General features: G+C 37.7%; 1 protein-coding gene across 5 annotated transcripts; it reads left to right on the plus strand.

Annotated features, from left to right (window-relative positions):
* On the plus strand, nucleotides 1-27,315 carry LOC146460374 (neuronal cell adhesion molecule-like). Of its 5 annotated transcripts, none has more exons than XM_085088347.1 (7): nucleotides 159-229; nucleotides 18,298-19,696; nucleotides 21,513-21,743; nucleotides 23,332-23,661; nucleotides 24,417-24,749; nucleotides 25,066-25,134; nucleotides 25,826-27,315. In XM_085088347.1, the coding sequence occupies exons 2-7, from the start codon at nucleotides 19,615-19,617 to the stop codon at nucleotides 25,900-25,902; spliced, it is 1,122 nt and encodes a 373-aa protein (XP_084944473.1). In that variant the 5' UTR covers nucleotides 159-229; nucleotides 18,298-19,614; the 3' UTR covers nucleotides 25,903-27,315. The 5 variants fall into 5 exon arrangements, with proteins under 5 accessions (XP_084944475.1, XP_084944473.1, XP_084944472.1 ...); XM_085088348.1 differs by lacking the exon at nucleotides 159-229 and adding an exon at nucleotides 9,798-9,924; XM_085088349.1 differs by lacking the exon at nucleotides 18,298-19,696 and having other exon boundaries at nucleotides 1-229.
* Nucleotides 27,316-27,326: the final 11 nt, after the last annotated feature.

Below are 27,326 nucleotides of genomic sequence, written 5' to 3' on the forward strand. Positions count from 1 at the left end.
TCTGGCTGGTGACATGTTTCGGTCTTTGTTTTCGCGTGTTTAGTTTCGACACTACTTCATTAGGACCCTGATTTAGGACTCCCATTGAATATAAATATAAATATGAAGACCAGGGCTTGGTTATTGTGCAAGCAGTGAATTTCAGATATGGTGCTGAAAGTTTTCGCTGCCGTAATAAATATTATTGTTTTTCTCTCAAGCCTCAAAGGCCAAATACAAGGGAAAGCTGGTGAGTTTTTACTATCTAAACCTTATCAAGGGTAACATGGTCAATACTTTGTAATTATAGGTAACTGTGATTTAAACAATAGTTTAGGTTCACAGCCTACACGATTACTTTTGTAAACCTCATGTTCGAAAATGTCCGAAACCAATATCACCTCCAGGCAATATAATGGCTCTCAAACAAGCCATTTATATATCCACCAACATTGGCGGGTCCAGAAATTTTCGATTGGAGGTGTTCAAATATCACACACGGTAGCCTCTAAGTAAAAGTCCCTCTCATGGTTATTAGCACGTTATACAAAATTAATTTCTTTTCACCATTTAAGGCATCGTTTGCATACAAGATAGTAGTATAGTATATGAGGGGATCAGCGCCTTTTTGATTTTCGAGCCATAATATAGCCACCACAAGCCCACAAATGGCAAAAGTATTGCATCCGCAAAGCGAAACTGGATCAGCGCATTTTCCAAATTTTGAAAAAAATGAAATTGCGTTGTATTTTAGAGCCGTTTTTAGACCATAATATAGCCATCATAACGCCGCAAATGGTAAAAACATTGCATTTGCGAAAAATGGATTATCAGCGCAAAAATTGTGCTGTATTTCAGAGCCGTTTTGGAACAAAAATACAGCCACCATAACGCCGCGAAAGATGAAAACATTGCATTTAATCGCGTATTAAAGAAATTGCGTCAATGATTTTTCCAAATCATAAGCGTTTCCGTGTAATTATTCCATCAAATTATCATCATATGGCTCTGGAGAAGCGACGATGGAGTCACCGCTTTAAAGGTATCCTTTGATGGTTATTTTGACAGTGTATTTATTGTTCCTAACTTTTGCCGAGAAATTGCGCTAATAATTTTGCCATAAAATTTTCCAAGGTCAAATAATATTTTCCGATTCACATTTCATGTTGAAACAGGAAAATCACCATAGCATGGCATTTCTCGGCAGGAAACCCCCTGAAAAATGAGTCATCACTTGTTTTAAGGTTAGGTGATTATCATAAGACGTGTCTTGCATAAAAATTAACTTTTGAAAGTGAGGCTGACAAAAATCACGTGAAACGATGAGTCAAAAGCTGTTTATTTATAGCACCCAATCAGAAATTGTATTATGCATCTTACAGCCGTTTGGCTGATTGGAACTGTTTAAATATTAAACAGTTTCACATTTTGCATATCAAAGGATTTTATCTAACTAAACAAAGGCTTCTTTTCGTCTTTACCAGAAAGCCTTGCTTCCAAAAAAATATAGACCGCACCGCTGTCGGTTTTAAGCTTTTCTTACGGCCTGTAAGTGATGTGAGGTAATCACTCGATTTAAAGCGTCTTGAGCAAACCCTCGTATGATCGGTCACTCTGAACTCTTTGCCAACATCTCTTCGTATGGCAATTATCCATTTCCTGAACAGTTCTCCGTCTTCAGGGAACTTATGGAAAGAAATTTTAATGCCGTCCTCTTCGTAAACTTTTTTCTTACACCCGGGAACACAACAGTTTTGAGGCATATTTCGGACTATACTATTACATGTAAACATGTAAACATTGAATCGTGGCCCAGTTCGTGGCCCTTGATGCGTCGCTCTCGTGCTACTCGACCTAGACCGTCTACGGCAGCCGCCATTTTGGAATAAGGTGTATGGCCTAATAATATAATGCCATTTGTTCAGGACGAAAATGAAAACCATATCCTAGATAAAAACAGAAGCAAGATTGAATAAACTGTCGTTTACAAAGAGAGCCAATCCATGTGGATAATTATGGTCATCTCGACACTGAAGACCGTCATCTGATTATCAAAGATGGAACACAATTAAGGTGGCCGAACACAGTTTTCAATTATACAGGTGTTAGTAGTACCCGAAATTAGCATGGTGCGAAATTAACTAAGAGGGAATAAATTTTGATACTTCTCGTTGAGCAAGGTGCCGTTGCCATGGCAACACAGCAAGCTATTACCCGTCCACAAATAAAGGTTTTCCATAATTTTTAGAAAATGCACTCGTTAGATTTTTTCCATTTTTTGTATCCAGAAAAACCCACAAAATACTGACATAGTGACGCTGATTTCATGTAGTTTTAACAGAGAGATCTCCTGTAAATGTTGGTTTTGCACTTTAATGTTTTTTGAACACACCCTCTGTTAGATTTTGTTTTTTGTTTGTAGGCAAGTTACGCTTTTAGAGAACTACTGTTTTGTCAAATTTCACGAAATTCTAACGAGCGGTTCCTTAGAAAACAGTTCAAATCCATTAAAACAGCCAATCACAATTTTTTGCTCAAATGTGCATGCGTGGCTTTTAATTAGATTTTCTCAGGAAAGATGAAAAGCGTACAAAAAGGCTTAGCTCCTCGTGAACTCACTTTTTTTTTTCGGCGATAAGTGAAGAAGGGTTTACAAACAAGAAACTGAGTTATTTTAAGAGCTACACTTACCTTTGTGATCCATTTAGTATAAAATCAAGAGATCGATAGTATTTGCTTACCACAACCCTAGCGCGCACTTAATAGCACCACTAACAGAATGTGTAAAGCGCGCGCAAACTGTGTTCGGCCACCTTAAATCATGCAATATCTCTCAGTCAACTTCAGAGTCTTAAGTGACAAATGTTTCTTAACAGAAGTCAATTTTTGTTAGCATTATAATTCTATGAAAACATTGGCCAAGTACCATGTCTGTAATCACTGTGTTATGGACGAGAAAACATTTAAAAATATACTTATTGGGCCCGGTAAGTTACCGGAACTTTCGAGAAACAGACCTCTGGTTTCCCTTTCACAAGCATAAAACAAAAAACGTGTAATGTTTCTTATACCTGAGAGATAAGCCAAAACCAGAAGAATATCACAAGGCGCCATGTTCTTGCCCCATTTTCTAATACTTGGATTTTATTGCGATCATTTGAAATCATTGTCAATTTTATGACTATTCCAAGTATTTCACAGGGGCGACGTGGTCGAGTGGTTAGAGGCGCGGACTCGTAATCTGGAGACTCCAGGTTCAAGTGCCCTCTGTAACCACTGGCTAGATTTGTTCCGGGCTAGTCCCTTGCGTAAATCCTCGGCCACGCTTTGTAAATGGCCAACTGGTAAGCCTCCCTGCCAGCTGGGATTTTTAAAGAGTTTCTGTTCTGTTTTAAATGTTTGTTTGATTACACTGCCCCACAAGCTTCTAGCCTTAAATATAATCGTGTATAAATTAAATTTCCTTTTTTGAAATTTGAATTTCGCAATCCTTTCAGTAAAGTACGAAGATGGAAAAGGCCTCCCATTGTCCCACTATATGAAGTACCCCTACCGGGCGGTAAATTCAGTTTTGTTTTTTTATGAGAACATCTGAAATTCCGTGCAAAATTCGAATAATTAAAATTAACAACGGGAAACTCAACATATTAGATAAAGCTTGTTCTTCTTAGAATCGGAAGAAATTTGTTGGGAAAGAGTGTAGTAATTTGTTGCCTTTGTCTCTATGGGTATGTCTAATCCTTTATTAATTATTATTTAGGTATTTATTTATGTATAATAATAATAATAATAATAATAATAATAATAATAATAATAATAATAATAAAAATAATGAGAACTCTTTCTTAACATATTTCAAGCAAATTGCTATTCACAAGTTAAAAGTAGAAAAAAGAACTATTAAAACTATTTACAATTCATTTTGATGAAAAAGAGACAACTTTCAAGCCGATTTTTTTTCTCATAAAGTTACAATGCTATTCTTATTAAAAAGCAATCGATAATATATACAGAGTTAAAAATCTTAAAAAAAGGGAATAATAATAATAATAATAATAATAATAATAATAATAATAATAATAATGTTTAATCATCACATGGAGTTTACAATAACGTAATTAGAAATAGTAAAACCTGGTAAAATTAATAAAAAAAATTCATAAAAAATCATACTAAACCTAAAAAAAAATCGTCAACTAAGAATAATATTCAACTTTTAGAAGTTGTTACGTTTGCCATTAGAAAAGTACTAGGGTAAAAAGCTTCGCTTTAAACGCTCAGTTCTATATTTATTCATTTATTTATTTCTGGACCTTTTCTAGGCTTAGCGGGGACACTACAACAATTTGAGTTAATCAGTATTGTAGGCCCGTGACCGTATTGCCTTCCTTCCTTCCTTTATTTATTTATTTATTTATTATTTTATTTATTTAATTATTTATTTGTTTATTTATTTATTTACTCACTTGCTAACTTGTATGAGCCACATACTTCACCTGGACGGTAAACGATTATTGCAAACGTATTTTATAACAGTGGTGAGTAAGCTTAAAGAAACTCTACTGCTTCTGAGCTACTTAGCTTCGCCGATATAAATATACAAGTACTTTAAGCTGCAGCCATATTAAAAAAAGGATGAAGAAAAAAAAAATAGCTTCTACAGATAAAAATACGTTTTCTTTGAATAATAGAATTTCCACTGACCATATTAGAGTTCAGAGAGCTGTAGAACTTGATAGCACGAACCTTGATAGCACAAATCAGTGCATTGCAAGTTTTGCCTAAAGCTAAAAAGAGGTATCATTTTCTTCTTGAGAATGTTTCCTAAGCCTATGTATATCGTTCATATCTTAGGTAATAAAGTTAGCATCATTAAAAAAAAAATAGATACCCACTGGTTGCTTGCGGTTACTTTTAATAGTGAACATTTGGTTTCATAAACAGAGTTGATAAGGTAATTTGTCCACCGTAAAGTGATGCGAGTGCTGACATCACCTTTGCAGAATCTCCGCTTTAACTAGAACTTGGCCGTGCAGCTACTTTTTCCATTATTTAGCAGCCCTCTCTTCCCTTCTTCTCTTTTTAAACTGATTACTCCTTTCCATGACTCCTTCGCAATCGTCTATTGCTGCTGCAAGCAGTCGCTCTTCACTCTCAGGGGTGTAGTGGTTTAAAGCAGTACTAGCCAACTACTGACTGGCTCATTATCTCCAACTGCTAACTTCGCTTATCTCCAACTACTGACTGGCTCATTGATGTACTTTATTTTCCAGTTTTTGCGTGTGCACTTCCCCTTGTTTATTGTTATTTGTGTGTGTGCGTGTGTGTGTGTGAATGGTAAATCGTGTCCTTAGTTCTATTTTAATGTAGGGTATTTGCAAATTTTTCCGCTTGGCCCAGCCACTTAGCTCGATTAGCCTGCTATTTCTAAGTGGCTGTGCCCTCTTCTTTAGTAATTTTTCTTTCTTGTATTAATGTTACACTGTATAATTTCTGGGCACGAATAAAGATTGTTGTTGTTGTTGTAGCCACGTCAACACAGTCTTCTCCAGAAATCAAACCCCGTCCACCTTGCTTTCTTGGCAAGTATAACTATGCAACGTTATCTCTCGGATAAAGGGCATGATATTCTGGTTCTACGATCAAGATCTTTCAACAAAATGCAGTCCATGTCGAGTATCTAAGCAGAGATACTACCCGAGTGTTAATCCCACTGATTGACTGTAGCAGCTTCCTCGTTCTCCTGAAATACTCCTTGCAAAGGGATTTCGTCATCACATGCATAATCCTATCCATTACTAAGATCCCGAGGTATTTATAGCTTCCTCCCTCTTCCAATGCCCGGATCTCGCTCCCATCTGGCAAGGTAATAGACTCGACAGATGTTACGTTCTCTGTTTTCATGTCCATTTATCAATTCAAATATCCATGCCATGTCATTGAATGAGAGTTTTGAAGTAGCCTAATTGGCGTGTTCACTCCGATGGCATTCAGGTTTTCTTTGAACCTTCTTCAGTGGAATGGTTCCCCATGCACCTACTACTACAGGTATCACTTTTGCCTTCGGCCGGCCCACATTCTTCCAAAATCTTGGTATTTTCCACTTAATTGTCTTGTTTCACTTCTACTCTCGAATCTTCAGGGAATCCCATATCTATCATTTGCCAGCTCCTATCATTCTTATTGATGACTACCAAATCTGTCCTTCTTGCCTTAATTTTGTTATCAGTCCGGATGCTTGAGTCCCACACCAGCTTCTAAGCCTTATTTCAGTTGTTGATATCACTCCTCTTTTCAATCGAACCCGAGCTTTCCTGCCAATTTCCAGTGCATTGCTCTTACCACATTATCATTGATGTCTTCTGTTGTACTCTTTCTGCACTAGTTTAAGGCATGCACTTACAAGATGGGCCATTTTCTCATTACACTAGTTGCATATTCAGCTCTTTGTTGATTTGTCGACTGAGAGATGTTGTTGTTAGTTAATTAGTTAGTTAGTTAGTTAGTTAGTTACTGGCAAATGAGCGAAATGACGCCGACTTTCTCAGTCAAGTGATTAGTAATGTCGGGCTTAAACGTTAAAAGTGTATAAACAAAACCTATACTATTCTGCTTTTCTTTTTTCTGCTAATTTGTTTCCTGATTTGTTATTTAAAGTTGATCGGAAGTTTAACATGATGACTTAATTGTTCTTTAATTAAGAGTGAATATCACCTGACAGAGTGTTTTAAACTGAAAGTTGATACGCTTGTTGATTGTGTAACTCAAAACTTAAGCATTTCGTTCCTTTTCATACTCTCATTAGCATTTATAATTCAATTATTGCTCCCTATTTGCGTTATGGACTAGTTGCGTGGGGACAAGCGAGAAAACCCAATTAATTAAACTTCTAATTTTACAAAAGCGTGCCCTACGTTTTATGCATTTTGCTGATAGACGTGACCACGCAATCCCGTTTATCCTAAACGCGAAAATCTTACCTCTGAATTGTCTATATTATATACTGCTGGCTGAAATGATACAAGAACCCGTTCAATTTTCTCTCGACTTATAACCCCTCTTAGGCCTGAATTTTTATGGCTTGTCCAGTCCCCTTCTTTGTCGACATTGTTTTCCCGAATTTTAGGTACTTGATTTTGTCAACAATTTATCTGAGATTTCAGTATTTTTCTGAGGCCTTACAATGGTTTTAATTTTATCCGTCAAGACTGTATCACATCAGTTAGCCGCAAATTCATGATTGATTGCGATAAAAAGAGTACAATAATTAGTATATATGACTGTCAAGCACGGAGTTCTCTTGGGTACTCGACGCATCATTTCGGTGGATATCTGTTCGAAGGGCCTTAAATTGCCTCAGAAATTCGGATTTAGTCCTTAAGAAAATCTGCACAAGAGTTTCTTCGTCAAAATGCAATTCGTAACATTAGGAAACTAATTTCTTTTGTTTTCGAAGGGGCCAACATGTCGTTAAAAATGGGTAAAAGGGTCAGCCAGCATTTTGTAAAACCAAAACCAGCTAGTAAATTCGAGAATAAAATTCCGTTCACCTAAGACTTTCTTGTTTTAAATTTTCAGCTAAAGCTTCCGAACAGATCCTATCTCTATTAGTTGACATAAATGTGTCTTCTAAAGGGCTTTTAAAGGGCAGAAAACAATCTGGGAACCCAGTAGACAACGTTTGAAGTATTTTGCTAAATGTTCTAGTTGTTTGCCCCTGAGTTCTTAAGAGAGGAAAGTGAGGTCGTCATATTAACACTTGTAAGTAAGGTATTGTAAACACGAGAACCAGTGAATTTGAGGGAACGGAAGACATATTGGGTGATATTAACCGAGAGCCTACGTAACATTTTTCTTGTTGGATTGACGAGTCGATCTGCAAAACTTACAAAACAACAACAACAGCAGCAACAACAACAACAACAACAACAACAACAACAACAACAGCAACAACAACCCACTCTCTCTTTAACAATTATTCCATGAGCGCGCGTTAGATATGAGATGGTACCAAGCGCGAATGGAATAATTGTTTTATTATATTCTCCGCATTTGGGTATTGCTGTTGAATTTTACTGAATTTTATTTTAAGTAAACATTTCTTTCAAATTAAAACGACCGGATGCTGAGGCAACTTCCGACCAAAGCGACAACTTAATGATCACATGCATGCATGTGATTTGAATGAAAAACTCGAAAGCGAAGTAGATCGGACACAGCCGGATATCTCAAATTCAAGAAACGTTCAAGTGTACGAGTTACAACCTTTTTGAGACAAGCATTCAAGTGCTTTTGAAGTTCCAGCTCATCGAGAAGCGTAATAGTTGTGCACATTTCAGCAAATGCTTTGCTGTGTGGTGCCGAGCGAAGGAAGGGATCAAGGACGGCTTTTTTTATGCTGAACTGAATTCGTCGCAGACGTTTTAAAACACTTAAGGCAAGTCTAAGTGTACAAGGCCCAATCTCACTGAGACAAGCATTCAGTGCAAGTTTTTAAACCTCAAGCTTATCGAGAAGCGTAAGAGCTCTGCACATTTGTGCGAATGTTTTGCTGAGTGGTGCCGAGCGACGGAAACGAACATTATCGCCGCTGCTCGTACGGATTTCATAGATGAACTTTTGTAACTGAAGTCCTCGTAAATGCGTAGAAACATAAAGGCAGGCATTAAGCTCTTCTTGAGAAATTTCTTCGATCGGTTTTATCCTTATAACGCCAGGATTTGCAAGCCATCCTTAAAATTTTTTTAAGGTAACCGGTTGTTATTGTTGTTGTTGTTGTTGTTATGTGATCTAAATCGTAAAATCATGCAATTTTTCTGATTTTAAAGGAAACTTCGGAGATATGTACCATTAAATAGTGTCATACCGAACTTTGTGGCTTTTATTGTTGTTATATTGAGATGGCTTGTCTGGTATTTCTTTCTTTTCTTTTCTTTTTTTCCTCCATTTTTCCGAAGAAACTTTCGCTTCCCGCCGATCGCTGGGGCAATCATTTTACATATAAGGTCAAACTACGGTATATGAGCTGATAACCGGGATTTAGTGAACCAATCAGAACGTTAGAAATGCATTATCCGAGGCTGAGAATTTAATAATTGGCAATAGACCCTTATCACTCGGCGGTCTTGTTTATTCTCAGGAGAATATTGTTTTCGCACGGCAAGCCTCTCCCAGACGCTAATTCAGTGCGAGGCTTGCCGTGCTAAAACGAAGCTTTTAATGTTCTCCTAAGACTCCACATGGCCTCCGAGTGATAAAGGTCTATGGAGGTTCAGTCGCGAAGAATTCCCCGAAAGCGATGCGAACACGTGCTATCTATTTCTAGTGATTTTAACAGCCAATCAGATTACGGAATTGCTTGTGAGTAATTGCATCAGAGCTAGGTAACATTTATGCAAAAAAAGTCGACAACGTCGCAAAACAATACAGGTTTAATGAGGAAAAGCAATCGCTCTGCATGTGCGTTTTAAATTTGGTACATTTCTTTGCCATCGAGCGTGAAATGACCAAATTCAAGGTTGAGAACGTGAACACACGACATTGAATTTTTCATACTATTTCTGAATTTGAACGCCGCGCCTACCAATTTGGTTCCTAGGTGATTGGCTTTTTCTGTAGAAGTTGAACAAATTAAAATAATTGTGAAGTGACACATGCAAATGAAATAAAGTTAAATTTTCAAGTGACGTTTTCGTTGGCGACTAAAACTCCCCCTGTCTGGCTGGTGACATGTTTCGGTCTTTGTTTTCGCGTGTTTAGTTTCGACACTACTTCATTAGGACCCTGATTTAGGACTGCCATTGAATATAAATATAAATACGCAGACCAGGGCTTGGTCATTGTGCAAACAGTGAATTTCAGATATGGTGCTGAAAGTTCTCGCGACCGTGACAAATATTATTGTTTTTCTCTCAAGCCTCGAAGGCCAAATACAAGGGAAAGCTGGTGAGTTTCTACTATCTAAACCTTATTAAGGGTAACATGGTCAATACTTTGTAATCATAGGTAACTGTGATTTAAACAATAGTTTAGGTTCACAGCGCACACGATCACTTTTGTAAACCTCATGTTCGAAAATGTCCGACACCAATATCACCTCTAGGAAATATAATGGCTCTCAAACAAGCCATTTATATATCCACCAACATTGGCGGGTCCAGAAATTTTCGATTGGAGGTGTTCAAATATCACACACGGTAGCCTCTGAGTAAAAGTCCCTCTCATGGTTATTAGCACGTTATACAAAATTAATTTCTTTTCACCATTTAAGGCATCGTTTGCATACAAGATAGTAGTATAGTATATGAGGGGATCAGCGCCTTTTTGATTTTCGAGCCATAATATAGCCACCACAAGCCCACAAATGGCAAAAGTATTGCATCCGCAAAGCGAAACTGGATCAGCGCATTTTCCAAATTTTGAAAAAAACGAAATTGCGTTGTATTTTTGAGCCGTTTTTAGACCATAATATAGCCATCATAACGCCACAAATGGTGAAAACATTGCATTTGCGAAAAATGGATTATCAGCGCAAAAATTGTGCTGTATTTCAGAGCCGTTTTGGAACCAAAATACAGCCACCATAACGCCGCGAAAGATGAAAACATTGCATTTAATCGCGTATTAAAGAAATTGCGTCAATGATTTTTCCAAATCATAAGCGTTTCCGTGTAATTATTCCATGAAATTATCATCATATGGCTCTGGAGAAGCGACGATGGAGTCACCGCTTTAAAGGTATCCTTTGATGGTTATTTTGACAGTGTATTTATTGTTGCTAATTTTTGCCGAGAAATTACGCTAATAATTTTGCCATAAAATTTTCCAAGGTCAAATAATATTTTCCGATTCACATTATTTTGAGACAGGAAAATCACCATAACATGGCATTTCTCGGCGGGAAACCCCCTGAGAAATGAGTCATCACTTGTTTTAAGGTTAGGTGATTATCATAAGACGTGTCTTGCATAAAAATTAACTTTTGAAAGTGAGGCTGACCTTGAGAAAAATCACGTGAAACGATGAGTCAAAAGCTGTTTATCTATAGCACCCAATCAGAAATTGTATTATGCATCTTACAGCCGTTTGGCTGATTGGAACTGTTTAAATATTAAACAGTTTCACATTTTGCATATCAAAGGATTTATCTAACTAAACAAAGGCTTCTTTTCGTTATTTTTTCTCACGCGTATGAGACAATATTGTGTTATATACGGCACGTTATAATTTAACATATAATCCCAATCACAATGTAATACTTAAAATCGATACTTTATATCCAAACATCCAACAAATAGCTCTTCAAAACGGGAATAACATGAAATTCGAAATAGTATTTCAAATTAGAGTACACCTTATTCCAAAATGGCGGCTGTCTCAGACGATCTGGGTCGAGTAGCACGAGAGCGAGGCATCGAGGGCCACGATTCAATGTTTACATGTTTACATGTGGTAGTATAGTCCGAAATATGCCTCAAAACTGTTGTGTTCCCGGGTGTAAGAAAAAAGTTTACGAAGAGGATGGCGTTAAAATATCTTTCCACAAGTTCCCTGAAGACAGAGAACTGTTCAGGAAATGGATAGTTGCCATACGAAGAGATGCTGGCAAAGAGTTTAGAGTGACCGATCATACGAGGGTTTGCCCAAGACGCTTTAAATCGAGTGATTATCTCACATCACTTACAGGCCGAAAAAAAAAGCTTAAAACCGACAGCAGTGCGGTCTATATTTTTTTGGAAGCAAGGCTTTCCGGTAAAGAGGAAGTCCTCGGAGAAAAGAAGTCCTGTAGAACGAAAAATCGTGGCGAAGGGGTCGGAAACAAAAACTGCGAACGCGGTAAATGCAATTACATATTCCTCCACCCTGGAAACAAAAATCAAATCCTGATTCTGTATATAACGAACACAGCGATCATCTCTGATTACCTTTTTACGAGCTGTGCCTTTGTTGACATTCCTTTGCAAGAGTCTGCGCGACATCTCAACCAGAATCTTAACTCAGAATATTTTCGCCATCCTCACCAGAGTCACTGTAAAAAAAATTGTACAACGCATCAAATATTTCGCCATCGGCGGATCCAGTGTAAAATCCCATAGACTTATCATTCTTAAACCGATTTAAAGTGAAAGTTTTCTTCTCAAAATTGTCGCACCGTGTTTTCAAATTGACAAGTTGTTGTTTCATTTCATTCAGCTGAATTACCAGAGCATTTGTTTTCTCCTTTTCTTCTTGAAGCTGTTTTTTTTTGCCGCGTTCGCAGTACTTGTTTCCGATCCCTTCGCCACGATTTTTCGCTTTACAGGACTTCTTTTCTCCGAGGACTTCCTCTTTACCGGAAAGCCTTGCTTCCAAAATAATATAGACGGCACTGCTGTCGGTTTTAAGCTTTTTTTACGGCCTGTAAGTGATATGAGATAATCACTCGACTTAAAGCGTCTTGAGCAATCGGTCACTCTGAACTCTTTGCCAACATCTCTTCGTATGGCAATTATCCATTTCCTGAACAGTTCTCTGTCTTCAGGGAACTTATGGAAAGAAATTTTAATGCCATCCTCTTCGTAAACTTTTTTCTTACACCCGGGAACACAACAGTTTTGAGGCATATTTCGGACTATACTACCACATGTAAACATGTAAACATTGAATCGTGGCCCAGTTCGTGGCCTCGTGCTACTCGACCCAGATCGTCTGCGGCAGCCGCCATTTTGGAATAAGGTGTATGGCCTAATAATATAATGCCATTTGTTCAGGACGAAAATGACAACCATATCCTAGATAAAAACGGAAACAAGATTGAATAAACTGTCGTTTACGAAGAAAAAGATCCTCAATACAAACCAAGAGAGCCAATCCATCTGGATAATTATGGTCATCTCGACACTGAAGACCGTCATCTGATTATCAAAGATGGAACACAATTAAATCATGCAATATCTCTCAGTCAACGTCAGAGTCTTAAGTGACAAATGTTTCTTAACAGAAGTCAATTTTTGTTAGCTTTATAATTCCATGAAAACATTGGCCAAGTACCATGTCTGTAATCACTGTTATGGACGAGAAAACATTTTAAAATATACTTATCGGGTTCGGTAAGTTACCGGAACTTTCAAGAAAGAGACCTCTGGTCTCCCTTTCACAAGCATAAAACAAAAAACGTGTAATTTTTCTGATACCTGAGAGATAAGCCAAACCCAGAAGAATATCATAAGGCGCCATGTTTTTGCCCCATTTTCTAATACTTGGATTTTATTGCGATCATTTTAAATCATTGTCAATTTTATGACTATTCCAAGTATTTCACAGGGGCGACGTGGTCGAGTGGTTAGAGGCGCGGACTCGTAATCTGGAGACTCCAGGTTCAAGTGCCCTCTGTAACCACTGGCTAGATTTGTTCCGGGCTAGTCCCTTGTGTAAATCCTCGGCCACGCTTTGTAAATGGCCAACTGGTAAGCCTCCCTGCCAGTTGAGATTTTTAAAGAGTTTCTGTAATGTTATAAATGTTTCTTTGATTACACTGCCCCCCAAGCGTCTAGCCTTAAATATAATCGTGTATAAATTAAATTTACTTGTTTAAAATTTGTATTTCGCAATCCTTTCAGTAAAGTACGAAGATGGAAAAGGCCTCCCATTGTCCCACTATATGAAGTACCCCTACCGGGCGGTAAATTCAGTTTTTTTTTTATGACAACACCTGAAATTCCGTGTAAATTTCGAATAAACAAAATTAACAACGGGAAACTCAACATATTAGATAAAGCTTGTTCTTCTTAGAATCGGAAGAAATTTGTTGAGAAAGAATGTAGTAATTTGTTGCCTTTGTCTCTGTGGGTATGTCTAATCCTTTATTAATTATTATTTAGGTATTTATTTATGTATAATAATAATAATAATAATAATAATAATAATAATAATAATAATAATAATAATAATAATAATAATAAAAATAATGAGAACTCTTTCTTAACATATTTCAAGCAAATTGCTATTCACAAGTTAAAAGTAGAAAAAAAGAACTATTAAAACTATTTACAATTCATTTTGATGAAAAAGAGACAACTTTCATACCGATTTTTTTTCTCATAAAGCTACAATGCTATTCTTATTAAAAATCAATCGATAATATATACAGAGTTAAAAATCTTAAAAAAAGGGAATAATAATAATAATAATAATAATAATAATAATAATATTAATAATAATGTTTAATCATCACATGGAGTTTACAATAACGTAATTAGAAAGAGTAAAACCTGGTATAATTAATAAAAAACATTCTTAAAAAATCATACTAAACCTAAGAAAAAATCGTCAACTAAGAATAATATTCAACTTTTAGAAGTTGTTACGTTTGCCACTAGAATAGTACTAGGGAAAAAAGCTTCCCTTTAAACGCTCAGTTCTATATTTATTCATTTATTTATTTCTGGACCTTTTCTAGGCTTAGCGGGGACACTACAACAATTTGAGTTAATCAGTATTGTAGGCCCGTGACCGTATTGCCTTCCTTCCTTCATTTATTTATTTATTTATTTATTATTTTATTTATTTAGTTATTTATTTGTTAATTTATTTATTTACTCACTTGCTAACTTGTATGAGCCACATACTTCACCTGGACGGTAAACGATTATTACAAACGTATTTTATAACAGTGGTGAGTAAGCTTAAAGAAACTCTACTGCTTCTGAGCTACTTAGCTTCGCCGATATAACTATACAAGTACTTTAAGCTGCAGACATATTAAAAAAAGGATGAAGAAAAAAAAAACTAGCTTCTACAGATAAAAATACGTTTTCTTTGAATAATAGAATTTCCACTGACCATATTAGAGTTCAGAGAGCTGTAGAACTTGATAGCACGAACCTTGATAGCACAAATCAGTGCATTGCAAGTTTTGCCTAAAGCTAAAAAGAGTTATCATTTTCTTCTTGAGAATGTTTCCCAAGCCTATGTATATCGTTCATATCTTAGGTAATAAAGTTAGCATCATTAAAAAAAAAATAGATACCCACTGGTTGCTTGTAGTTACTTTTAATAGTGAACATTTGGTTTCATAAACAGAGTTGATAAAGTAATTTTTCCACCTTAAAGTGATTCGAGTGCTGACATCACCTTTGCAGAATCTCCTCTTTAACTAGAACTTGGCCGTGCAGCTACTTTTTTTCATTATTCAGCAAGCTTCTCTTCCCTTCTTCTCTTTTTAAACTGGTTACTCCTTTCCATGACTCCTTCGGAATCGTCTATTGCTGCTGCAAGCAGTCGCCCTTCACTCTCAGGGATGTAGTGGTCTAAACCAATTCTAGCTAGCCAGGTCAACACAGTCTTCCACAGAAATCAAACCCCGCCCACCTTGCTTTCTTTGAAAGTGTAATCTTGCAACGCTATCTCTCGGATGAAGGGCATGATATTGTGGTTCTCCGATCAAGATCTTTCAACAAAATGCAGTCTATGTCGAGTATCTAAGAAGAGATACTGCCCAAGTGTTGATCCCACTGATTAACTGTAGCAGCTTCCTCGTTCTCCTGAAATACTCCTTACAAAGGGATTTCGTCATCACTTCATGCATAACCCTATCCATTTCTAAGATCCCGAGGTATTTATAGCGTCCTCCCTCTTCCACTTCCCGTATCTCTCTCCCATCTGGCAAGGTAATAGACTCGACGGGGTTTAGGTATCTACAGTTTAAACTGGACGCGCTACTTCGCTTAAGGACGGTGCCTACTATTGTTACTGCGCATATGGACTGCGCATCTCGAGGTACTCGGCTTTCCTATTGGTGGTGCCTGCTAAAACAGGAATATTTTTGCGACGTTTAAAACTATGCGGAGAAAGCAGAACTTAGCAAACGCTTTTGGTATCTCGAAAGAAAATTGGGGGTAACCATGCATTTTTCAGAGATAACTAAGCTTCAATTTAGGAAAAAATCCTATACATGGCTTCATATTCTGGCGCTTTTTAGAGATATTATTGTCTACTTATCTCTGAAAAATGCGTGGCTACCCCCAATTTTCGTTTTGAATTCCAATGGACCTTTCTAAGATCTGCCTTTTCCGCATAGTCATAAACCGCACAAAAATACTTCGATATTAGTAGGTACCGTCCTTAAACGCGAGACACCTGTGAAGGTATAGGGTAACCTTAAATCGCCTTAGAAATTCGGATTTAGCCCTTAAGAAAATCTGCACCAGAGTTTCTTCGGCAAGATGTCAGCTTAAAAAATTTCGTAACATCGGGAAACTAATTTCTTTCGTTTTCGAAGGGGCCAACATGTCCTTAAAAATAGGAAAAAAGGTCAGCCAGCATTTTGTAAAACCAAAAACAGCTAGTAAATTCGAGAATAAAATTCCGTTCACCTAAGACTTTCTTGTATTAAATTTTCAGCTAAACTTCCGAACAGATCCGATCTGTATTAGTTCACACAAATGTGTCTTTTAAAGGGCAGAAAACAATCTGGGAACGCAGTAGACAACGTTTGAAGTATTTTGCTAAATGTTCTAGTTGTTTACCCCTGAGTTCTTAAGAGAGGAAAATGAGGTCGCCATATAATTAAGTAAGGTATTGTAAACACGAGATCCAGTGAATTTGAGGGAACGGAAGACATATTGGGTGATATTAACCCAGCCTACGTAAAAAGTTTTCTTGTTGGATTGACAAGTCGATCAGCAAAACTTATAAAAAAAAAAAACAACAACAACCCACTCTCTCTTTAACAATTATGCAATGAGCGCGAATTGAATATGAGATGGTAAATAGCCAATCACATATCCAACAAGCGCGAATGGAATAATTTTTTTATTAAATTCTCCGCGTTTGCATATTGCTGTTGAAGTTTACTGAATTCTATTTGAAGTAAAAATTTCTTTCAAATTAAAGCTACCGGATGTTGAGGCAACTTACGACCAAAGCGACAACGTAATGATCACATGACACTCGCAGCTCTTTGCGAACGGAGTTGAAAGAAAAAGTAGATCGGACACAGCCAAATATCTCAAATTCAAGAAACGTTCAAGTGTACGAGTTACAACCTTTCTGATACAAGCATTCAAGTGCTTTTAAAGTTTCAGCTCATCGAGAAGCGTAATAGTTGTGCACATTTCAGCAAATGCTTTGCTGTGTGGTGCCGAGCGAAGGAAGGGATCAAGGACGGCTTTTTTTTATGTTGAACCGAATTCGTCGCAGACGTTTTAAAACACTTAACGCAAGTCCAAGTGTACGAGGTACAACCTCACTGAGACAAGCATTCAGTGCAAGTTTTTAAACCTCAAGCTTATCGAGAAGCGTAAGAGCTGTGCACATTTGTGCGAATGTTCCGCTGAGTAGTGCCGAGCGACGGAAACGAACATTATTGACGCCGCTCGTACGGATTTCATAGATGAACTTTTGTAACTGAAGTCCTCGTAAATGCGTAGAAACATAAAGGCAGGCATTAAGCTCTTCTTGAGAAATTTCTTCGATTTGTTTTATCCTCTTAACGCCAGGATTTGCAAGCCATCCTGAAATTTTTGAAGTTAACTGGTTGTTATTGTTGTTGTTGTTGTTGTTATGTGATCTGAATCGTAAAGTCGTGCAATTTTTCTGATTTTAAAGGAAACTTCGGAGATACGTACCATTAAATAGTGTCATACCGAACTTTGCGACTTTTACTGTTGTTGTATTGAGATGGCATTGTCTGATATCTCTTTCTTTTCTTTTTTTCTCTCCATTTTTCCGAAGAAACTTTCGCTTCCCGCCGAAAAAAAAAAAATAGCTTAACGACACATGGGGCCCGGGGTATCCAATCGATGGAATCGATAATCGATGACAATCGATATCAATCAATACCAATCGATATCAATTAATCGATTGATATTGATAATCGATGACCGATCGATGGCGAAGATTCGTGTGGTTATCGATTGGTATCGATTATCAATACTAATCGATAGATAAACTGGTATCGATCGGTTGCAGATTGACGGAACCGGAATCGACGCATAAAAAGCATAACTTTGTACGCAGTAATTGTGAACACATTTCATTTTAATGTTAACAGGAGAACAATACTCACTTCTTTCTCTTTAACGTTAACGTCCGACCCCAACCATTTTATGAGAACAGTACACCGAAATAACAATGTATGTGTTTCGAATAATTTCATATTTGTTTGCCCGGATTGCTTGTTATAGTTTTAATAAAAAATAAAAAAATTCACTAACACAGAAATATCTGCATGTAGTGGCCAAAGAGGATCCACAAGCTCGGGCTGTAGGTGGCCGAGCTGTCCACGATGGTTCAAAACTTTAAACGCGTTTCCGCGTTCTCCCCTCTTCTTGTTTACAGTGAACACTTCACCGACGTTCACCTCAAAACGGCAAAGATAATAGCCTTTGACGATGCACCTTATATTCAGTAAAGCCTCTACCCGGACGTCTTGCGTAGACATTATGACACGGAAAGGCAATGACGGGCAAGTGGGTAATTCGAGTACCCGTGCAACGGGGTATATTCTTTCCCTTGAGATGACTGGGTCGGAATTTGTTTAACCAATTTCGTCCCTAGGGCTTCCTAAAAATGGTGGATGATCGGACAGGTAGCGTGCGTAGCGTCTGTTCGAGATTGCTGAGCCAATCGATAGCAATCGATGAATTGTTTTTGTATGGTTATCGATTGGTCATCGATTGGCCGATACCAATCGATACCAATTAACTAATTTTATCGATTGATATCGATTGATCGATTGAATTTCCGATCATCGGTTTCCATCGATTGGATACCCCGGGATGGGGCAATCGCTTTCCATATAAGGTCAAACTACGGTATATGAGCTGATAACCGGGATTTAGTGAACCAATATAATCAGAACGTTAGAAATGCATTATCCGAGGCTGAGAATTTAATAATTGGCAATAGATCCTTATCACTCGGCGGCATTGTTGATTTTCAGGATAATAAAAGCTTTGTTTTCGCACGGCAAGCCACTCCCAGACGTGAATTCAGTGCGAGGTTTGCCGTGCTAAAACGTCCCAAGACTCAACATGGCCTCCGAGTGATATGGAGGTTCAGTCGAGAAGAATTCCCCGAAAGCGATGCGAACACGTGCCATCTATTTCTAGTGATTTTAACAGCCAATCAGATTACAGAATTGCTTGTGAGTGCATTAGAGCTATGGAACATTAATGCAAAAAAAAAAGTCGGTGACAGCATCGTCGCAAAACAATACAGGTTTAATGAACAAAAGCAATCGCTCTGTATGTGCGTTTTAAATTTGGTACATTTCTTTGTCATCGAGCGTGAAATGACCAAATTCAAGGTTTTGTGGAGAACGTGAACTCACGACAGTGAATTTTTCATACTATTTCTGAATTTGAACGCCGCGCCTACCAATTTGGTTCCTGGGTAATTGGCCGTTTCTGTAGAAGTTGAACAAATTGAAATAATTGTGAAGTAGCACAAATGAAATAAAGTTATATTTTCAAGTGACGTTTTTGTTGGCGACTAAAACTCGGCCTGTCTGGCTGGTGACATGTTTCGGTCTTCGTTTTCGCGTGTTTAGTTTCGACACTACTTCATCAGGACCCTGATTTAGGACTGCCATTGAATATAAATATAAATACGCAGACCAGGGCTTGGTCATTGTGCAAACAGTGAATTTCAGACATGGTGCTGAAAGTTTTCGCGGCCGTGATAAATATTATTGTTTTTATCTCAAGCCTCCAGGGTCAAATGCAAGGGAAAGCTGGTGAGTTTCTACTATCTAAACCTTATCAAGGGTAACATGGTCAATACTTTGTAATCTTAGGTAATTGTAATTTAAACAATAGTTTAGGTTCACAACGCACACGATCACTTTTGTAAACCTCATGTTCGAAAATGTCCGAAACCAATATCACCTCTAGGCAATATAATGGCTCTTTATATATCCACCAACATTGGCGGGTCCAGAAATTTTAGATTGGAGGTGATCAAATAACACACACAGCAGCCATTAAGTAAAAGTCCCTCTCTCGTGGTTATTAGCACGTTATACGAAATTAATTTCTTTTCACCATTTAAGACATTGTTTGCATGCAAGATTGAACTGTTTTTGTATAGTTCTGTTACAAATGTGCTATCAGAAGGCGAGGTATGTCCAATACTACTCATTCATCTGAATAAAGCTTTCATGAGTAAAGAATTATCTTTCAGCTTCAGCAAACTGAAATATTCGATCAAATGTCCTTGAAAACGAGGTATGAACCAAGAAAGAAACGTATCTCATTATGTGGGGTCAGATGCACGAAGCCTTCTTAAATTAAGATACACTCTTAAGTATTGTTTCTTCACAACAGCTTATTATAGTGGACGAATTCGATATAGACTATTGTTCATAAAGAGTACCAAGGATACGACGTAAGGTTACTGATAGGTTTCGCGGGTATCTTCACGGAAATCAAGCGTACGCGCGCTTCTTCTAACTGAAAACTGCAAAAATATCAAGGTTTTAAATTTTATTGCAAAAAAAAAAAAAAAAAAAGCGCTCAGAGGCCAGTAAACTCAATATTATCGCCTGAAAACAAAGTGCACGAGTTGTGATTTGAAAGAAGGGTCGAAACTGCCAGAATGTACGTTTGGTGATGATTGTCAAAGGTTTATCTGTTAGTGGTAGGCATAACCACATTGCTGGGGGCTGGACAGTCATCGCACGTGAGCTGGTAACACAGTTCCTTCAACACGCGCTCGCACTTATCACCAGTCAGCGAGTAAGGGGAACGCCTACTAATTTGTTTCTGTGGGTTTCATACTTGTGTATCATCTTTCACCAAAGGGGAGAAATATAGAAGAAGTATCAAATGTGGGCCAAAGAGTTTGTTTCTGGCATTGTGGAGACAAAATTATACAAAGAGTACTCGCGAATTTTACTCTGGGACTCGAAGGTCGTATTATTTAATAGGCCTTATGACGGTTTTCGACGCCATTTTGACGAGTAGGCAAGGCGTCTGAAATAACAGTGTTTGTATGGAAATCTGATGTCAAATAATTTTCATAGTACATCGCTTCTGAAACATTCATGAATTGGAAACTATTGGCACTAGGAAAAGGATTTTAACAAAAAATTGGAGGGATGTAGCTCTGCCAAAAAGCGCCCAGTCGTCTTTTGAACCTTCCATGCATTTGTCTGTATAGCGAACCAGCCGTGAACTGCTACTAAAAATAGTTTGCGGGAAAAATACAGGGAAATGTATGGAATGTCCAAGACACGACTGGACGATTTCTGACACAGGTGCATCCCTCCAATTTTTTTTCTGAAAATCCTTTTTCTAAAAGACGGCTAAAATTCGTTTAAAATCTAAACTGTTTTATTGAAGCTTGTCATGTTGTCATTTAACCAGGAAGTCAAGTCCTGTTGGAGATCATAACTCGTAAATTTACTCTGAAACTGAGGTCTTGTATTTTCTATAACCTATAATTACTAATACTGCATTCAGCGGCAACACTATTTTTAGGGCTGCTATTTTTGGACTTAGTCTTTATAAGTGATGAAATGTTGCCAACAAGTTTTTTCTTTTTTGTCTCAGATGCCTCATCCGCAGGAAGCCTGGGCTGTGAAATAAAAGCTGCTCCTTGTGATTACCAATACTCCAATCAGAGGACAGTAAAACCAGACACCAACGTGACTCTCAACTGCTCGATCAGAAATAACGAAACATCACTTGGCAAGACATGGGAACAAGTGAATAAAGCGATTAAGCCCAAATATGGTTTGATTTTAAAGAAAGGGAATTCAATAACCCGTATATACTTCACACGTAAGTTAATCTCCTCTCTAGTTTGCCGCAAAAATAGCACTCGTAAAATAACAATAGCGTCAAAAATAGACGCTATGGCAAGATTTCTGGTCAGCCCATACATTACGTTTTTCTTCTTTCATACTGCAACGCATAAAGCAAACAACAGCCATGAATAAGAACTTGAGTCAGAAAATTAATATATGCATAATAACCATAATAACACTTAAACCAAACTACGGACTGACTATAAAGCAAGCGGATTCAACAACCCGTATATACTTCACACGTAAGTATCTCCTCCCTAGTTTGCTGTAAAAATACATATCAAATAACAACAACTAAAAAAATATCAGCTATGAAAAGATTTTCGTTCAGCCCGTACTTTAATTAAGAGTTCTTAAATACTTTTATCCTGCATCTTATTAACCAAACAGTGGCCATCATCTGCAAAATAGCAACAGTAGCGGTGACGAAATCTTGCCACAGTTCTTTGCTATAGAAATGTTCCATAAAACTTCGAAAACGTCGCGAACCGACGGGATGTTTGTTTTACTGGATGACTTCCTGTTAATATTTCCACAGTCAAGATAGTTGTCAAAAATGATTAGACAAGTTGCGATAGGCATCACCGGTTGGAGAGCCTGAGCGGTTTGTAGGGAACCAGACTATTACTTGTTCTTTATTATTTTATCAGCTTCAAAAACCGAGCCGATTTCGTTGGCATGAAGAAACTTAATAAGTCTCAGAATATTGCTACTGACTCCTCCCTAGCTGGACGGGATGGCTAACCAGTGTCACAAGGTTACCCAAAGCAGTACCTTACTGGTACCCATTTACACAACCGGCTGAAGAGTAACCTCTTCCATGCGTTCAGATAGTGGGGAGCGGCGCAATATGAAGAAAATTGCGATGTGAGCAAATGATAAAGAAGAGAGAGAGACGTTCTTTCACACCCTCTGCCCAGCCTCTTCTGGTCGTTGTCTGTCACAATTTACTGCGCCGTCGCGCTTCCACAGGCCGCGAAACGTTTTTGCAATAACTAATCAGACCGGCGGCGCCCAAGATATGGTCTCGTGGCTCTTGGTTTCACATTTGTTAGTACGAGGACTAACCCCCTTTATAAAAAGTAACTTAGGACGCATTCCATTAATTATTTTAAGGAAAAAAGACAATATTCAAATTAGCTTTTTTGTGATATCGTATCACAGCCTGATAAGTTAAGACGCATCAGTTACCAAGGATCTTAAAGAGCTTTTCTCCCTTATCACGGTAATTTAAAATTTTTATGTAGGCCACGTAACACAAACCACTCATACAGGTTGCTGGAAAGAGCATCTTAAAATTACTAAAAAGGCCAAGTCTTGAAAGTCTTGTCTTTTAATATAGCGACACGATATTGAAAAGGACAAGTTTTATTTGCTCGTCTTCATACAAACGACTGCAAAACTTCCTTAATTTATGGAACCATGCCTTTGCTATTTTAAAACACAAAATTATCAATCTTTGTCATTTCATTAATTTTCATGTCCTTCTTTAATTTGTTATGTATTCTAATGTTCTGGAATATGGTCAATCGACTACACCTATAATCTGCTTCTTCTCGTAGATACACTCCAGCGAACTTTCAGATCGACTTCCCCAATGTATATCTCCCAAAACAGTCAAGACGTCTCTTTGAAGTGCTCTTTCATTGGATGGCCTCTCCCTCGTGTAATTTGGTACAAGGATGGCAAACAAATGATCAATGGATCTCAAGGTTTTTACCACATGGAAAAGCCCGGCCGGTCTCAATGTGATCAGGCTACTTTAGAAACTATGCTTCATTTTCCAGCACCAGGCCGCGAGGAGTACGAAGGATATTACAACTGCAGTGCTGAAAATATCTTCAATGGATGGTCGAGTAAACATTCCGCCAAGTTTGAAGTGATGTATGAATGTAAGTCATCTGATTTGTTTCCTTTCATAAATAAAATTTTATGTAGTTTGGTTCGTCAAGAGAATACCGTTCTGCCGAGTCCAGTGGAAGTATACTTTCGTGAGCGTGACGCATTGCTCTTTAAGAGTCTCGAAATTAAAATGACTGATGGAAAAGGACACATATTCCAAAGCCTGTATGTAAGTCATCTGATTTATTTCCTTCTATAAATAAAATCTGAAGCAGTTTAACTCGTGCAAGGGAATGCTATTCTGGAGTCCAGTAGTTGTTTACTTCCGTGAAAAGGATACATTTCTCGTTAAAAGTCTCAAAATTAACATAAAGTTTGCAAAGGGCTATTTGTCATGGACACATAGTCGAAAGGCTGTGTACGCCTTTGAATTTTTTGAGCCACGAGGCCAGATTAACGAAGCCCTCCTAAGTTTGGACGTGTCCTGCGTTTCTTGACAAATGGCAATAGTTGGACTAAGGATAGCTTATTGTTAAGAAAATATACTTAAGTTACTAACCCTTTAACCTCCTTTCTGGGTGAAAGTGTTAGATATGTATGGCTCTATCGATAGGGCACGATTATTTAAATCGAGACAGAACAATAATGATTGACCCATTAACACGGCTTAATTATGCGTTAAGTTATTACAGAGGTCCAGCTCGATACAGCGCACTTTTCATTTCTTTTTATTGTTTTTGTGTATATTTAAGATATGCCTTTCTCTAACTCAAAACGTTAATAATTGAAATTGTTCCTAACACAGGTCCATTTGATGACAGCCCAGTGACTGAGTCTAGAGAGACTCATGCGATAGTCTTTACCAACAGCACCCTAAAGTGCTTGGTTACCTCAGAATTGGATTATGAGGAGGAGTGCTATCTAAGATGGTATTTAAATAACAAATCACTGCCATTGAAATCAACTGAGAAGTATAAAACGGAATTAAAACAAGATCACAGCAGATGTAAATATGCTTTCATTCTCACCATTCTGAACGTTACGGATAATGACGAGGGGACCTACAGCTGTCACATGTTCTGTGAATGGGAAAACACCGCAGCATCCATTGAGTTATATGTGTATCCTCAGGAAATTGGTGAGAAACTCTTTTTCATTTTAGGCAACAGTTAGTTGTTTGTTCGGTGAGTCGGTGAATCAGTCGGTTGGCTGACTGGCTGAATGATTGACTGACTCGGTGACTCATCATCAAATGTGTTACTCAACGGGAAGTACACACTAAATGAGCCAGTAGCCTTAATAAGCAAGTGCCTTTACTGAAGGAGCAGATATCAGTTCAAAACTATCTTGCTTGAAGTGCAAAGCAATTCTTTAGCAAATTCAAAAGAAATGTTCATATATAGATCCATTAAAAGATATAAATGTCTTATACGACTTATGTTTTCTACTCTTAGAGGTTCCAAGGGATATTATAACCACTTCAACTCAGCCAAATCACCCAGTTATGGACCAGGTCTACTCAGGTCAGTGTTTTTACCGCGAATTATGAAATTATCACAAATTTTAACGAAGTAAAGTGTCATTTCAAAAGTGTATTTTTCTCCCTCAAAACATGTGGCAAGGAAATAGGAGACGTCTGCACGCAGGGTATCAAACATGAGGACCTTGGCAAAGTGTAAGACGAGGCAGCTTTTCCGTCTTATTGGTTTTTAAAATCGGATTTTAGGTACAACTTACTTTGGAAAAAGATCTGTTATTTAAAAGCTCCAGAATAGAGCTCTTTCATTTCTCAAAAGAAAAATTACGAAATCAACTGGGACGTGTTTTGAAATTCGCTAGGCGTCATGGGAAGTTGAAGTGCATACATATGAAAAAAAGCTTGACCCTCGATCATCCTTTCGATAGAGAAAACACCGAGGACGAAATGATCTGAAAAAAAAGATACTCTGTAACTGATATTTCGGCTTGAAATACAGACCTTTTGTTAAGGGTTTGTATTTTCGCCTCCAACGAAGGTTTGTGTTTCATACTGGAAAAACAACTTTGTGTTTTTTTGTCCTTGCTTCTGCCTTTTCTCCGCTGTACGCAAGAATCAGTTGGCACCGTTGTTTTACATTTGAGCAACAAATTCTGCTGATTCAGAATAGTCAGATTAAAGAATCTTATTTTGAAAAAACAATGAAATGTCTAATGGTTTTTCTCAATTCTCCACAGGAGGCAGTTCAAGAAGTTGGATCTTGGCCATTATTTTATCAGCCTTATGCCTCTTTTTTGCCTTTTTTGTTTCGTAAGGCCCGATTCATACGTCGAACTTTACATGAGCCAAACCTAATACCTATTAAGGTCGACCCAAATAATTAAGTTAAGCAGTTGATTCAGACCTCCAACCTAACTGAAGTCGAACTTAATTAAAGCGAAAGTGAGAAAATAGATTTTTGTGTTCAGCGGCTCTTTCAAAGATTCAAAATTGCGGGAAAGATAAATTCTGACCTGGAAGAGCTTGTTTGGTAAAATAATGAAGACAGGCCAAACACGACTCCTATTGGTCGAGATAGGAAGAATATGACCTTCAAAGCTAATTTGCTCTTACGAGTACGTCTTTCAAAGATCTCCCTTTTCTGTACGAAAGTAGGGAAGGGTCTTTGTAGATCTGTCTTAGCAGAGGCTGATTTTCTATCAAGTGCCATTAACTCATTTGAATGGTTTTAGGTTAGGCACAGAAGGGCGATATTCGCTAACAAATGGCAAAATGTTTTTGCGCGTTTTTTTTTTGTTTTTTAGTGCTATAAGGTTATCGAGGTAACCTCTGTAGCGTAATCTCTGTTTGAAAAGAGTAATATTTTCTTCAAATGTTGTTTTTGAAGATTTTGTTCTGAGAAGTCTTGAGGCTTCGCTTTTGATATAGCCTGTATTGGAAAGTTTCTGTCGGTTTGAAGTGCGTGTACGTGTGCACATCAAGAATAGATTATTTTTTTAAATCTTTCGCATCTCAGACAAGTATATTTAGTTGTTTGGAAACAAGAAGAACAAGCATATTCCTCTTTTCCCGCCATCTTGTTCAGAATGAGGTCTTTTGTGCATGCCAAGTCGTTGGAACGCGCAGACCTCTGGGATAGATATAATTTATATAAATTATACGTAACGTATGCATTTGGTTCGGCACATGAAAAAGTTCGACGCCTGAATCGAAGTCGAACGTTTGCCGTTCTATTCGACTGGCGCAGTCGAATAGAACGGCGGGTCGACCCAAATACAAATCTGTCGATCCTAACTGATTCATACGTCGATCTTTACATTCGCCGAACCAAATGATTAAGTTCGGCTCATGTAAAGTTGGACGTATGAAGCGGGCCTAACAAGACACAGCCGAAAGATCAATTGCTGCGCAGCTCAACCTTGGCGCTAAATTCTTCAGCCGTAACCATTAAAGCTACATTTAACAACCAGATATATACTGTACTGTTCCTCTTATAGGCCGGCCACTCATCATTTAAAGCGATGATTATTACTTGCTGACTTGCTCTTTTCTTCATGAGTTGATTTAGTGCAATTTTTGTAATGGCAGTCGGCACGAATGAAACGCATAATAGAAACAAAGTTTTGGTCCCAAAAACGCACGCAAAGTGCTGAATACGTTGTAACACGCTGAAATGGAAAGAGGAAAGATAGAGGGAAATAAAGAATAAATTTAAAAAGAGTATGGACATTTTAGAAC

Source organism: Pavona decussata, unplaced genomic scaffold (assembly GCF_977016875.1).
Source record: "Pavona decussata unplaced genomic scaffold, jaPavDecu1.1 SCAFFOLD_214, whole genome shotgun sequence".
Classification (NCBI taxonomy): domain Eukaryota; kingdom Metazoa; phylum Cnidaria; class Anthozoa; order Scleractinia; family Agariciidae; genus Pavona; species Pavona decussata.